General features: G+C 43.5%; 1 protein-coding gene across 4 annotated transcripts in view; it reads left to right on the forward strand.

Moving 5' to 3' along the window:
• Positions 1 to 16,008, forward strand: part of CDC14A (cell division cycle 14A) — a 172,629-nt gene that overhangs the window by 147,655 nt on the left and 8,966 nt on the right. Inside the window, exons 13-15 of one of the 4 annotated variants that reach the window (XM_044238766.1) lie at positions 714 to 761; positions 2,764 to 2,886; positions 3,581 to 4,069. In XM_044238766.1, coding sequence (XP_044094701.1) covers positions 714 to 761; positions 2,764 to 2,886; positions 3,581 to 4,031 — 622 coding nt within the window. In that variant the 3' untranslated portion in view covers positions 4,032 to 4,069. Of the gene's footprint in view, positions 1 to 713; positions 762 to 2,763; positions 2,887 to 3,580; positions 4,070 to 16,008 lie in introns of those variants that run through there. The other 3 variants (XM_044238769.1, XM_044238767.1, XM_044238768.1) reach the window with 3 other exon arrangements.

The following is a 16,008-nucleotide window of genomic DNA, read 5'->3' on the forward strand; positions in this document are numbered from 1 at the left end:
ACGTATCATCACCCACATTTGGTGCTTGAGATTAGAGAGGTTCGATCCCTCCCCTGTGGGACGGAGTTGGAATGGAACTGGTAGTCATACCCAGTACTGTGCAGTGTGTGCTCTGCTTGCTGTGGGTACCATCGACGTCTGTGGAAGGTTCTTCAAGACCACTAATCTCTTTATTTGCCCTGTTTTCCCTTGAAACTCTTAAGAAATGGCTTTATATTGCTTAATTAATTTCAAACAGATGTAGATTTTATTCTGAAGAAATCATAAGGGGCAGGGAGGGATAAATTGGCATATAACTTGACACATAAGTAGGCAAAAGAAGTAAGAGAATCTCCACTACACAAATTTTAGAAGGCGATTCCAATATGATTTTTCTTTTTTTTCTAATTCTCTGAAATTTTTTTAGAATTCATTTTTTCCTAACAGCATCATGGTATCATCATTGAACTTTTTTTTTTTTTTTAACTACCTTCTGATTTAAAGCAATTTGCTGTAAATTAAATTCAAGATGAAACAAAATGACTGAAGTGGGTTTCCTGCTGGTTCTGGGATTTGTTTTAGAAATGGGATGAGTACTGATACCCATTTGGGAGGTTTCCCCCTTTTACAAATTTAGTATTTTTACTGGTCTGACTCCACATGCTCTGCCTTTTGGTCTTTGATTCAATGTGTGAACCCAGTGATGCATGAGCATTTGTCTTTGATTTCTGTAGGTTGGATGATATGAAAGGGCACCCAAGAGCAGTGTCCCAGCCTATCAGGTACTGTTACTGAGGTGAATTTCTAGTATCTTGTAAATAAGTGCTCACCTTTAGATACATTTCCCACCCCCAAAACTGGTGAAAATAAATTGTGTATAGCTTTTCACTTTTTAAGTCCCTTCCTTTCTGTTCCAGATTTTTATGCTACACCTTATTTTTAATGCTCACCGAGAAGGGGATTTTGGTTTTCCTGAGGTATCCATAGGTGTGGCCACTGATAGTGACATCAGTGCAGTCTGTGCTTCCGGCATGTTCTGGGGTCTCTAAGAAACTACGCTTGCGTGGCAAAGTGCCTTTCAATCCAGTGACCAAGTTTGCCTTGAGATTTTAACACTTCTGTTAGCCCTCTTCCCCCCTCATTTTACATGTGTTTGTTCTTTATTTTCTAGTTTTATTTCCTTCCCCGTCCTCCATCTGAAGGGGAAACATTAGTGTTTGTCTCCAGAAAAAATGCCCCCCAAACAGTCCTGGGGTGGTTTCAAGGCACCAGTGGTACCAGAGTGCTGTACATGCCTTGATGAGGGCTTGGACATGTTTGCCAAGACTGTTGATAAGATAGGGGTGGAAAGCTGATTCACCTCTCACCTCTGACTCTTATGCAGCCCAAGGTTTTAGGGTTGTTTTGTGTGGGCATTTCTGAGAGGGCTCAGACTTCTCCAGAAACTTGAGCTGTTTCCTTGTACCACTTTTCCCTTTCTTGTTTTAGAGACAAAACATGTACTTAAAATGTTGTTTAGGGGGAGGATGATGAAGGAAAGAGTCTACAAGTAAGTGAGCTTTTCTAGAACAGATAGGAAAGCAAGGTCCAGGTGCGTTTAAACAGGTTTGGTATTAAAACCGTGACTGGACCCTGGCTGTCCAGGTTTGAGTCTGTTTTCCCTCAAACATTAATGAACATCCTCTCTGAGTCTGGCACTGGACTAGCCACTGGGAATAGAAATGAGAGACAGTCCTTTGCCCTCAGTAGAGCTTATAGCAAAGAAAAGAAATACCAGACAATGAAATATGGCATGAGGGCTATGATTTACCTTGAGAATATATGATGAAACAGGATGCTTACCCTGCGTGGGAATTCAGTGCTTGCTCTATAGGGTACCAGCTGTTTTGACCAGCAAAGTATAAGCAATGGAACGAGGCAGATGGAGGTGGAGGGGGAGTGAGGGAAGGAAGAGATGCTCTGGCAGCAAAAACAGCATACGCAGGCCGGACACAGGTGTGAGTGCTGTCCATTCAGGGAACTCAGAACAGTTTGTGTCGCTGGAGGAGAGATGTCTAGTGGGAAAGCGTGGAAAGAAGGGACCTGTTCACAAAGGCTAATGCCAGATAGGAGGATTTCATAAGTACAGCCAAGGAGCTCAGGCTTTCTGGGCACTGAGGCAAGATTAAATGGTTTAAATAGCAGAGTGACATAATTAAATATTTTAGATTCTACCAGAGACTCTTCAGAGTTTGAATTTTAAGGAAGAAGATTACAAGATGTTGCTAGTAGCCACGAGGAAAGAGTAGTGAGGGCCTCAGCTAGGGCAGTTGCAGAGTGGAAAGAAGAAGACAGATTTAAAATATAAAGAAGTAGAATCTAAGGACTTGCAAAGAACGAACACCACCATCAAAGAAGGGACGACCAATAGGGCAAGATCCCGGTGATGGACAGGAATTTGGACCCTGGATTGGAATCCCAGCTCTGTCCCTTGCTCACTGAGTGACTTTGGATGAGGAGCTTTTCCTTTGTGGCTCTGTTTGCTCACTTGCAGAGTGAGGATTGCTGTCTCAGCTACCTCACAGGGCTGTTGTGAGGATGAGCCGATTACCGTCTATAAGGTTCTCAGAAGAGAGCCTGACACAGAGCAAGTGCTCCGTCAGCCTTGACTGCTGCTCCTGTCACTGTTACCGTGACCTGCTGCGATCTCTTTGATGTTAACAGTTTACCCTGTCTTAGGTGATTGCTGAATATTAAGATGACACAGCTTTTGTGTGACATTTTGCCCTTTTTTTCTCCACAAAGATTGACTTCGTCCCCACAAGGATCTGCAACTACTTTGAAGACCTCGAAAGTGGCTTTGTCCCCTTCAGCAACAGCCAAGAGGATAAACAGAGGTTCTTTGTCCTCGGGTGCCAGTGTAAGAAGGTAATTTTTCTCTGCTTCTCAGATATTGGCGGGAAGTAGAGGGAGGCCATAGCACACAACGAGTTCGGCTAAAGTTTGTCAGAGGAGGGGATCAGGGAGAAGAGGAGGAATCACAGACGGCTCTGTGACCCTCCGAGGCTTCTGTTCGGTCTCACATGGCAGGGGACAAGGCTGTGGAGGGAGAGCCGTGTGGCTTCTCTTTCTGTAGTGAAGCTCCAGCTTGCCTAACGCGATCAGGAGATTGGAGTTCCGTGGCACAGACTAATGCTATGTGGTATTGTCGTTTCTCCGGCCATGGGCAGAGACATTAGAATGAGTACGTGTAAGTTAAATCTTACACTGAAGTCTACGTTTTGCTCTCCTGTTATATATGGCCCTCTTCATTTACTCTCTACCTCAGGATGCATAGAACCCCCAGATGTTCTATCTCAACATATCCAGTCAGAGTGGTTACGCCAGCTTCTTGGGTCTTAATTAATGGCTTAGACAGGAAGTTAACATGTGTAACTCAAGGCCCCATACGATACCATCACCAAGAGCGATAAGGAAGCCATTCTGTCACCATGTGCATTGATCAGAACTGTCTGCATCCCATTCCCCTCATGTCCTAATTATGTGTTTTAGAAACATGAACTCCGCACGAGTCTACATCGTTGTCTATGTCCCCCCTCCCCAACCTGTGTTTTCCATTCAGCTTTTCCATAAACTCCCGGCTAGCCAGTTCTCTAGGCAACTTGAATGCCGCGACACAGGAGCCAGAGAACAAAAAGGCCTCCTCGTCCTCTAAGGCGGGTTTCGTAGCCAGTCCACTCACCAACCTCTTGAACGGCAGCTCCCAGCCGCCCGCCAGAAATTACCCTGAGCTCAACAACAACCAGTACAGCAGAAGCAACAACAGCAGCGGGAGCACCCTGAGCAGCCAGCCGAGCCCCCACAGCGTCAAGACGGAGGAGCACCCCACCCTCCTCCGGCCCTCGTACACCGGCCTCTCTTCTTCCTCAGCGAGATTCCTGAGCCGTTCGATCCCCGTAAGTTCGCAGACACCACCTCTCGGTCCTCAGAACCCTGAGCGCAACTTTTGTGCCTTGCCTTCCCAGCCAAGGCTGCCACCCAAGAAATTTAACAGCGCCAAGGAAGCCTTCTGAGCGATGCCTTCCCTCTGTGCTGTGAAACTGTCTATGCACGTCCATTCTGCTGGCTCCTCTTCAAGTAAATGCCAAGTTTCAACTGGGGTTTCTTCCTTTCTTTTGGTCCTCCTCCTCCCACTCCTTTTTAGGTGATCCCTCTTCCAAGGGAAACCGCTTTCATTCCCTTCATCGTGGACACTGTTGACTCAGGTTACTTTTCGGTTAAGTTTGCAATTCACTCAGGGTAGCGGGTGCCAAGCCAGGAGCTGATTCGTTCGATAGAAGGTATTGGCTTTGGTTGTGGTGGTAGTAGGAATCATCGCTTTTCCACATCATATTAATGAATGAATTTCGGAGTATTTAAATGTGGAAGGAGCTGAATGAATAGGACCTTTCTCAGAACTAACCATTAGGTCCCTGAATAAGTTACCTCCTGCAGGGGACTGACCCTGCAGAATTAACAAAATGGCAAACGGAAGGTGTTGATAAGGAAGGATCACAAGTGGGTATCCGGGATGTAGGGGTGGGGAAGGCAGAGTATCAGGAAGATGTTTAGAATTAGCCATCACTCTTCCAGAGACAGGATGAAAGATCGCCAAACACATTCTCCCCATGAGCTCAGGATATAGGTTACCAAGCCCCGCCCCCCCTTTAACCAGAAATCCCTGTTTGGTCAAATCTGTTGCTTCACCCCATGCTGTGAATCACTTCAGTCACATATTTTGATTGCCTCAAAGGGAATGGAGATCTACGAGAATGTGAGCTTTGAGTTGAGAGAATAAGGACAGAATGGGAAAGAGAAATCAGTCTCAGAGATCAAAGAAATATGAATCGGAATGATTCTACTCCGGGCGCAAGGTAGCTCCAGAGTCCTGGGAGGGCTGGGACCCAGACTCCTTCATGCCCGCTATTCTTCAAACACGTCCTCAGCCATTGTCCAGGGAGAGGCTGATTTCTGCAGGGGAGCGGGGGGGAAGGCAGTGTGCCTTTCTTGGGGAACAGAGCCCCATGGGAATAGTTAAACGAGACCCACTTTTCTTAGATGGTGGTTTAGGGACCACCTTTCCTAACACGAGGACGCAGTGCATGTGTGTGTTGGTTGGGCACATTACAACTCACATCCCTACCTCAGCCTCTCTTCAGAGGTTTTTTTTCCCCTCTTCTGTGCACACAGTCCTTCCTGGCACATACAATTGACCCTTGAGCAACACAGGCTTGGACTGCAAGGGTTAAATTATTCACGGATTTCTTTCAATAAATATGGTGCAGTATGTTTTCTCTTTCTTATGATTTTCCAAATAACATTTCCTTTTCTCTAGTTTACTTTATTGTAAGAATACAGTATATAATACATATATTAATTGTTAATGTTCTTGCTAAGGCTGCTTGTCAACAGTAGGCTATTGCTAGTTAAGTTTTAGGGGAATCAAAAGTTTTGGGGGTACAGATTTTTGACCGGGTTGGAGCCAGCACCCCAACCCATGCATTGTTCAAGGGTCAACTGTATAATTTTCCCCATAAGATTTTATTTCCCATGATATTTTTCAACATTATTTTAGATTCCTGTGTAGATCAGGGCCCCAAGCAACTGCCAGCCCACTCTACCCCTTAATTTGCCTCTGATCCCACTCTATTATGGGTATAGGTATATCAGTAAAGTTTAATCTTAGTAAGTCGGGGGTTCGATGGAAAATTATAGGTATTTCCCTTTTCACAACAAGGTTTACAAATCATGTGCTTCCCAGCTGGAGTTGAATTGTCAGCATTTTTGTATGCTGATTGTGGGTCAGCCTCATTTTTAGACCAGAGTACAGATCTGTTCATTTTCAGAAACAGTGTTACACATACAGATATGTAGGTAATTACACACATATCTTGCTGATTTCGTGGCTAAAGAGTTAGGGAAATCTACATTTGCAGCTGAATACTGAAAGCATCAGGAGCTTGACAATGAATAACGTTCTACTTTTTCTGGATCTCAGTTTTTCTCTTGGCTATTTGAAGTATGGGGATACATTTCTGGGTGAATGTTGATCTCCCCACCTCCCATATTTGTATAATTTTTAGTTTTTGGTGTCATTCCATATTTTATTATTTGTCTTCACCTCTCCTCCTCCTCCCCATCCCTCTCCTGGCCTGAACAGAATGATTTTCCAATAATTAAATTTAAAGTAATAGTCTGTGTGGGCAGCTGCTGCTGTTCCCCTCTTCTGCCTCTTAAATTTGTCATCTTATTGTAAAGAGAAGCATTTATAAATAGAATTGCCAGCATGACAACATTTTCCTCCTTCTTACCCTCCCGGGAAGTAAGAAGTAGCAGGTCTCTTAGAGCTGACTTTTTGCTCCTTTATCTTTGCCTAAAAAACCTCTGTGGGAGGGAAGGCTCCCAAGTCCTACCCTGCTAGCTTGCTGGTAGAAAGTCTAAATTCAGATGGAAATTCCCATGTTATGTGAAATAAAGCAGGAGGTGGTGAATTGTTTCCCTTTATCGGTCCAATACAGCTTTTCTCACTGTGGGTTTCTTGCCTAAAGAAGGTGGTCCTTCTCTCCAGGGCTTCCTAAGCTGTGGGGCATGTGGCCCCTGAAGAGCAAGGAATAAATCACTCAACAGAAATGTTTTCAAATCCTTGGGTAGGAAAGGAAGTCTGTATGGCAATATCCTCCCAGCACCTTTAAGAAAGACCCAGAAACTCCTAGGGGATGAGGGTGACGTGTGTTTAGAGGGAGTCTAATATTTTAGAAGCTGCAATTAGCATCTCTTGAAAGCTGCAATTGCTCTCTCACTTTATGCGGCAGTTCAGCCCCCAGAAAAATGTAAAAATGATTTCCTTGTTCTGTCATTAAATGCTTTAACACAGAAAACAAGAGCAAATGTTAAGGAATTCTTCTGGTGGTGACAGAAAGCTGAGAAACCATCTGATTTTATTTTTATTTATTTGGCCTCTTCTGTGAGCCTCAAGGTTTGTACTGCCCAGGGCAATGCACAAGGTTTCATATATATTAACCTACTCACTGTTAAAAAAAAAAAAAAATCAGTTTTCCCTCCCTGACATTCAGAGGAGTTTTCAAATGCTTAAGGAATGAGGGACGTGTGACTATGGTGTGGGTGGGGTGGAAGTATTTTATTAAATTAAAATTACTTGCAGTATCTGTCTTGAATATTTGCTCTGTTTTATTTTTAAGAGACTTACTGCTGAATTGCTATTCATCTCCGCTGTCCTTACCTGACCCCTGGAGTCTGGGTTAGGTCATGATCCCTTCCCCATAAGCTCTTCTATACCCTACCTTGGTCTAAATCAATACTCTCCTCGCTCTGCATTTTAACCATCTGTTCATTTCTCTGTAACCCCCACTAAGACTGTAAGCTCTGTGCAGGCAGGGACTGTGCCTCTGTTTTCTATGCCATAGTTGTATGCTCTGTACCTAGCATACAGTAGGCACTCGTTAAGTATTTCTTGAATGAGTGGTTGGTTATTTACATGAGTCAATGTGTTAAGAATTATTGCCTCCACTTTAAAGATTAAGAACTTAAGGGTTTGAGAGGTAAAATATTTTGTCCTAGGCCTGACTGTACCATGAATATGCAGAGGCATAATTTGCACCTAGGTCAGTTTGACTCCAAAAAGCATATTCTTTTTGATTACATTATGTCACACATATACTGTGACAGGTGTTTAAAAGACAGGATTAGCTAAAGGATATCTCATTGTTAAGTAAAGTAAGAGGTTAAGTAAAGATGTGGAGAAAGGGTAACACTTTAGTTGGGTTTTGGAGGATGAATAGGAGCCTGCTGGAAATCTAGTGATGAAAATAGGAAGAGGATAAATGGTCACTGCAGGCAACATTGCAGTCTATAAGACCAGAACTGCAGCCTTGTACTATAGTTAGACTCTAAGCTTCTGAAGACAGGTAGACATGGGTTCAAATTTTCTCTCTTGCCATGTCTTATAGTGAATATTTTGGCAGGTTATTTAACCTTGCTGAGCCTCAGTAAAGTGAATAATGGGAATGAAAATAAACAGGGGCATATCTAGGTTTTGTGCACCCTGAAGTTTATACAATTTGGTGGGACCTTTGTAAGACAAAGAAGACAAATAAGAATTTTTGCGAAATTTACACAACATAAGGCTGTGTGCTTGGAAAGGAGTTTGTGTGACAGTGGGGCCTTGAAGGGTATAGGGTAGTGATCATAAGATCTTTGTAATAGGGTGGTTGATCATTAGCTGAGTAGGTAAATCATATGCAGTAGTTTACCCAGTTGCTTACAGATGGTGCTCAATTCTTGCTAGCTATTATTGTTTCAAGAGCAGTGAGTGTTCCAATGTAAAAAGTCAAGGGAGATCACCTATAGACGAGGCCGGAAAGTTAAGCTGAAGCCAAACCGGGAAGTACAGCATGAGCTGTCGGAATCTTCTCAGCAGAGTGACTTGATCAGATCTGATCTGATGAAGACAATTCTGGCAGTCGTGTGCAGGACAGCACTTGGTGGAAACCCTCAAGGCAGGGAGACTGGTTTGAGCCCTGTCTGCTGTCCTCCGTCCCTGCTTCAGCAGGTGTCCTTGGGTAAACGCTGTGCTTGGTCAATAATTATTGCATGTTTTATTTACTATACACAATAGTATTGATGCTATTAAATAATCGTATATGACCAACAGATCTACCATATTTTATAATTAATTTTTAAATGATGTGTTTATCTTTGTAAATGAAAACTTAACTACCCAGAGGAAAATTGTGGTCCTTCGTAAACATCTTTTTTATAGATGTTTTTTCTAGATCTTTTTTATACAGCGAGCTTTTTGAGAAGTTGTAAAATAATGTGCTTTGCTATAAAATATATATACATACAGATGTTTGTATATGTAGAGTCAGGTTGGTTATGAAGAACTTTTCATCACTTTGGTGTCACGGGGTCACATTAAGCTTTGCTGTATGGAGTGGCCTTTTGGAATAAGCTTTTGTTGTATTGATGGGTAGGGTATATAAGTATAAATAAGCTGCTCTGTGATAAGGTTCTTCTGAAAGCTGCTCTGGGCATCACCTATTAAAACTACTACTGTTCCTCATCTTTGCTACGAAGCTTTGCTACTCACTCGTACATACTGGTCTTCGGACGTTTCCAGAGACATTCTCACGGCAATGTTGCAGGTGATGTCGATGAGGCCATTCACTGTCTCTTGGAATTTCCCCACTTTCCTCTATTCTTGGCTTTCTCATCTTTGTTGTTTTGGGTTAGCCTCATGGATGATCTTCCTAACTAAGTCTCTTCATTAATTCGTACTGTAAGTAGGGGACCAAGCTCTTTCTGTCAAGGGCCTGATAGTGTTTTGGCTTTGTGTCCCAACTCTTCAACTCAATACTTAAACAGATGGTGAGGTTGTGTCTCAGTGAAGTTTGATTCACAAAAATAGGGGGTGGGCTGGATTTAGCCCCTAATCTATAGTTCTCCAAGCCCACTTTAAAACACTGTCAGGTAAGAAAGAACTGATCTCATCATTATACTCACATGTTCAAAAATGACCAGGAGGGGTGCCTGGATGGCTCAGTGGGTTAAAGCCTCTGCCTTTGGCTCAGGTCCTCTGCCTTCAGCTCAGGCCCCACATCTGGCTGTCTGCTCAGCAGGGAGCCTGTTTCCTCCTCTCTCTCTCTCTCTCTCTCTCTCTCTCTGCCTGCCTCTCTGCCTACTTGTGATTTCTGTCTATCAAATAAATAAATAAATAAATAAATCTTTTTTTTTTTTTTTAAAGTGACCAGGACTCCCAGTGCTAGAACAGTAATCCTGAATTCCTTTGCTGAGCTTCCAGGCCTTTTTTCCTCAGGTCCCCTTCTCATATCTCTGTACCTTATTTACCCTGCTTGTCCCTGAGTGGGTTCCCTTGGCCTCTTTCCCCACTAGGTTCTCATTATTGCCCACCTCTTGGCCTTTGGAAAACCTTTTCTTGAAACCAACCCCCCCACACACACCCTCTTCACCAGTTTCTCATTCTTAAAGAGATAGGCTACCTTCTACCTACTCTCCGAAGCCTTCCTCCAGAAACCGGCCCCACCCGACGTTTTCCTTTTTAACTAACCTCTCTCTCAGTCCTGCCCGGGATGCATATTTAGTACTTCATCAGCAGGTGCTCTTTTTATAACATACCTGAGCCTCTGTGTCAGTTTACCTGTTGTCCAGATATATGAGACTTGTCTCCAACTTTTAGACTTTCTTTGAGTGTCAGTATACAAAGTTTCATAAAGTTCTTCTATAGTGTATGGTTTCTAACATACTGCTAGACACAGGAAGGAATTAAAAACTCTTCCTTTGGTTTGCATTTGAAAGGACAATTGAAGTGAACTATTGTGTGCGTACTTACTGTTTGACCCTAGCGTTCTCCTTAGGCTGAAACGGTCATGAATGCTGTTCCCTGAGTGAGAGGGAGCAGCCGTGTTTGTACTCCGCCAATCAATCTGCTCTCTGTGGATGAGTTCCCCATCGCAAACTTATTTATTTTTTGGAAATCATAAGGCAACTTGAACTTTTGCCTCCAATATTACTTTTGTCCCTTTACATTTATTTGTTGGTTATCGCGCTTCTTTTTTATTGACGTGGACGCATGGGCACACAGGGTTACATTACTTTCAGGTGTGCAACAGTGATTCGACATCTCTGTGCATTCTTCCGTACTCACCACGAGTGGAGCTCCCATCTGTCATCAGACGATGCTATGACAATGCCATCGATTATACTCCTATGCTGTACTTTTCGTCCCTGTGACTTACTCGTTCTATAACTGGAAGCCTGCATCTCCCACTCCCCTTCTCCCATTTTGTCTGTCCCTCACCTATGTCTACTCTGGTAGGGAGTAGTTTGTTCTCTGTCTCAGATTTCACCAGGGCCAGACCAGCACTGGTAGCCTGTGAGTAGGTTAAGTTCTTCTGTGTTCTGGCATGAGTCAGAAAATATATATAAATATAAATATAAATATTTACTTATATAAGAAATTAGTGATCCTTAGAGTAGGACTTGGAATAAGATCAAAATACTAGATCCAGCCCAGTAAAATGCCCAGTTTGGTGGAAATATGAGTGATTGGCATGTGCATGAGAGCTTGCTTCATTTTTACTTTGGAGTAATGTTTGTGTGACGGTGAGGAGCTACTTATTGATTGATTGAACATTCGTTCCCAATAAAATTCTTCTACTTTCCAATGGGATGTTAATAGCTTTTCTGGATTTAACCTTCATGTCTTTCCTCTCTGCCTGTTCCCCACTCTACAAACTGTCATCCAGTTGTGATTTTAATTTTTTAATTTTTTTTTGAAGTTTTTTTATTTATTGGACAGAGAGAGATCACAACTAGGGAGAGAGGCAGGCAAGTTGTGGGGGGGAGGAAGCAGGCTCCCTGCTGAGCAGAGAGCCGGATGCGGGGCTCGACCCCAGGACCCTGAGATCATGACCTGAGCCGAAGGCAGAGGCTTTAACCCACTGAGCCACCCAGGCGCCCCCCAGTTGTGATTTTAAATATGATCTTGAATCACAAATCTTAAAGATTAAATATTACATTTAATACTAAGGATCAGTACCAGCTTTCTAAGCTGTATAAACATTTAAGTTGCTGTGGTTTTCCCCTCTTCTCTGTGTTGTGGCATTACCTTAAATGTGATGGAATTTTCAGCTAAAGGATGTTACTAATACCAAGAACATGAGCTCCGTCTTTGAACTGTATCTTTGTCCTTTATTCGGCATTGGTATTCTTTTGTTCCAAGGAGACTGAGATTGTTACTTGACAAAGCATCAAATTGTTTGAGGTCAGCGTGGTTCAGATGGTGCCTTTAATTTTGCATATAAACTGTTAGGTACACACCGTGTTTGCGGATACAGCTAAGGATCTTTTCAGTTTCCAGGGTTAAACCGTGGTTTACATTAATTTGCTGTACAAAGCCGGTCAGCTGTGTTTGACTCTCCATTTAAGAGGACTCTTTCAAATACAGAACTTTAATCTCAAATACATCAGAATTAGTGCCTTCGTTGTTCAATTTAATTTGACACTTTTCTTAGGCGATACCAAAAACACTGCTAAGTCAATAGAAAAGAGTCATTCTAATCTTGCTTTATTTGTTAATTTGGCCAGGAGCAGAGAGATTTTTATATATGTATAAAGACTTGTCCAATTAAAAAAATTATCTACTATATATATGTCTACCATAAGTGCAGTATTTTTTTAATAGAGGAACGTGAAAGACATATAAACCATTGCCTCCCACTAGATGGAAAGCTCCATGAGGGCATCTTCTGGCCTAATTGATCGTCTGCCCTCATTTTTCTGGTCCCTTCTATCTGGCTTTGCAGTACTGCCAGAATCTGCTTAAAATACCAGTTTCCTAATGTCCTTTGCTTAAAAAGCTTCTTTGGTTGAAGAACAAAACCAATTTTTCTGAGATTTGTCTCTTTCCCCCTGAAGTTCTACAGTTTCACCGTAATATACCTAGATACAGACTCAGTATAGTTTCTATTTTGGAGCCTCAGTGTCTGCTTTCAATCTCAGGGCTGCTGGCTTGTTCAGTAATGGAAAGTCCTTAGGCGTTTTCTTCTTGGACATTGCCTGCCTTTCCCCTACTTCTCCTTTTGTGACACCCCCTAGACTTATGTTCAGTCTGTCCTCAGCATTTCTTACCTTCTGCTTTACATTTTTAAATTTGGTTGCTCTGGTTGTGTTCTGATTGGATTCTTTTTCCCAAACCATTAATTCTCCTTTAATTGTGTCCATTCTGGAAGGTATCCCCAACCTACTGACCTTTTGGTTTCAACGGCTCAGTCTTTTATTTCCAGCATTTCTATCCATTCTTTATGACAGCCATCTGTTTTTCTTTGGGCCTGCCTAATTTTATTTTGTAACTTCTCATCCTTTTTATGGGTATTCTTCATGTATTCACCTTGAGGATCTCAGATGCCAGGCCATCATGAGATGGTTTCCTTATTTGCATTTTAGCAATATGTGAGCTTTCCTCTCCTGGCTGGAGGCTTTGCTAGTTCTCTTGGTGTTCATGTTCCTTGTGTCATGCATTTAGAATTTAGAATTTTAGAATTCATTTGCAGGTTTACACTGGATAGGAGTTTTTGCTTCTCTCCCCTCTCTCTGTGATTGCCCTTCCTCACCCACTGGCTTTCTTCTTGGTTCCCCTTGACCCACCCCCTCTCCCCCCAAGCCCAGGTCTTTGAGTCTAGAAACAGAGCTCAGGACCCAGGCTCTGTCCCTTGCAGAGCTCAGCAGGCTGGCTTCTTGAGGCAGGGATGCAGCTCTGCATGAACCCTGGCCCCAGGGCAGTTGGTTGCCTCTTCTCCAGCCCCCTTCCCAGGTGGGAGAGCCTGATCCCAGCCCCAGTTTCAGTCCTGGGGCCTGGGGCCTGTAGACCCTCAGGAATGGAACACGAGGCCACCACTGCTTCGTAGCCAGTGACCTACCCCTGTGACTTGATTTGTTTGTGGGCCATAAAAAAGCTGACCATATTTTTGCATCCTGCGGTGCCTTTTCTCCCATGCATTTTTTTAAAAAAAGATTTCATTTATTTATGCGGGAGGGAGAGGAAGAGAGAATCTGAAGCACTGAGTGCAGAGCCTGACTCGGGGCTTGATCTCATGATCTGAGCCGAAACCGAGGGTCAGCCGCTTAACCGACTGTGCCTCTCCCACACACATTATCCTCACTTGGCTTTGTGAGGGTGAGAGAGCTCTCTGGGCCTCAGTTATAGGAAAACTCATCCCATTCATGGAGTCCCCACTCTTAGGCCTCATTGTCTCCCGAAGTCTCCCTCCTAATACCATCCTAATGCAGGTTAGGGTTTCAACACGGGAATTTGGAGGTGGTGGGGAAGACAAACATTAAGACCGTCGCAAACAGTAAACTAAGAGAAAATTAAAACGTGTCTATTTGAAAGTGAGCAAAAGAAGGTTACCCTATTCCAGCCTAATTCCCCTTATTCACCCCTTAAGTTCAAATTGCTTTCCCTCTGGTGACTCCCAAATCTTTACGGTGAGAGGTAAATGCTGGCTTCTGACGTTTTAAATACTGACTTTAGACTGTCCTCTCCTTTGAAAACTCCACCCAGTGATCTCCTGTTCCCTGTGTCCCCATCACTGCCATCTACTTACCTTCATGCCTTGAGGACTCTGGCTTTACTTTGCAGCTACCAGGCTACTTCTCAGTTTCTCCAGAACGTCTTCGTGATGGTGACAAACATCTTCATCAGTGACTCAGTGAGTCACTCTGCTGTGCCAGGCATTGGACTAGCCGCTTCCTATATACATTATCTTATTGATTTAGTCCACAATTTAAAGATAAGGATATCAGGACTCAGAGAGTCAGTGACGTGGCTAAAGTCTCACAGCTACTCTATTTTGAACTTTCTTAACTTGGGTGATCTTTATTTTTATTCACTTGGAAGTCCATTTCATTGACCTTTTCGTCACTCAGCGCATTGCTTCTGGTACCTTGAATCCTGGGAGGCTCTTCTCAGATAGCCCGCTACTAACCCTTCCCCATGACCTCTCTATGACCCTGCCTGCCTCCCCAGCCCTCTCTGTTCCCTGCCTTCTGTGACCCACAGAGTCCTTTCTGCTTTCTCTTTCCAACATTCTGTTATACTTGGAACTTCTGTAGCCATTTGATTGCTAGCCTCCAAAATAAGATCAATTCGACCATTTCCTGTCTGTTCTGAGTCTTTCTTTCTAAGCACAATTGGTGAAAATGCCATCATCTGGCTGCCAACTGACTCAAATGAAGTTCTAGTGCCTGGCCCTTCAGTGCTCATGAGTACTTTAGTTATCCCATTTTGGCTCCCTTGCTCTTCCTCACACCGGCTGTTCTAAAACTTCTCAACATTCGTTGTCAACACTCCAGCCTCCCTGGGCTGGTTGACTTTGCCTTGAGTCCCACTGAGAACCTAGAATTTATCAGGAGTGATTTCCCTTTACTGTCCTCTTTACCTCAAAGTGTGCCTGCATCTGACTTGTCCTTTTTTTTTTTTTTTTTTTCTTCCCTTTGGATTATAGGAATCATTACGATTTACCCATGGTAATTCTAGTCCCCTGTATTGTTCTTCCCAAATTATTCTAGGGAGTTGCCTCATCCACTTCCTTCCTCCTTTATGTCTTCAGTCTCTTACCCTCCGTTTTCCTATCTCCTCACTACAAACAGGTATATCCGAATTGGTCAGAGTGGCCTCGCCAATCACGTCCCTCAGTCCTGTCACCTCTCACAATGTCTCCTTTTTTTTCCAGATAAGATTTCATTTATTTATTTGATGGAGAGAGAGCTAGAGAGCACAAGCAGGGACAGGGGCAGAGGGAGAGGGAGAAGCAGACTTCCCACTGAGCAGAGAGCCCCCACATGGGGCTCTATCCCAGGACCCTGGGATCATGACCTGAGCCAAAGACAGATGCTTAAACGACTGAAGCCCACCAGAAGCCCACCACATCTCTTTATGGACAAACTTGGGGCAAGAGCGGAAACCCCCCATTCTGGTGAAGGTCTCTCCCACAGGCTGCCCTTGACTTCTTTAAGGCCACATCAGATGATCTCCCTCTTAGTCTCTCTGCAGCATTTGACAATGTCAACCACCCGTTTTGTCTGTTATTTTTTTGTCTCCTTTGAGTTTTAGAACGCTATTTTCCCATTTCTTTCCCTCCCTCTCCTTTAAACTATTATCTGTCTGTCTTCCTCTGCCTGCCCCTTCATGATTTTTCCCAAGACTCTGACCTTGGCCTACGTATCTCCTGGGCATTGGATCTACGTGTCTAACTTCTTATGGGCATTACCTGGGACAGAATACATGCTCCTTCAATTGCCTGCTCCTCCTTTCATTCCCTTCCTTAGTAACTGTCACCCAGGCTAGAAATCTGGTATCCTCTTTGACACTACTCCTGCCTTTCCCTCCGCACATAGAGCCACTCAGTCCTATCAGCCATCCCTCTGAGACGTCTGGTTTTCGCTCTTCCATTCTCATCACTGTTGCCCTAA

This window comes from Neovison vison, chromosome 2 (assembly GCF_020171115.1).
Source record: "Neovison vison isolate M4711 chromosome 2, ASM_NN_V1, whole genome shotgun sequence".
Classification (NCBI taxonomy): Eukaryota; Metazoa; Chordata; class Mammalia; order Carnivora; family Mustelidae; genus Neogale; species Neogale vison.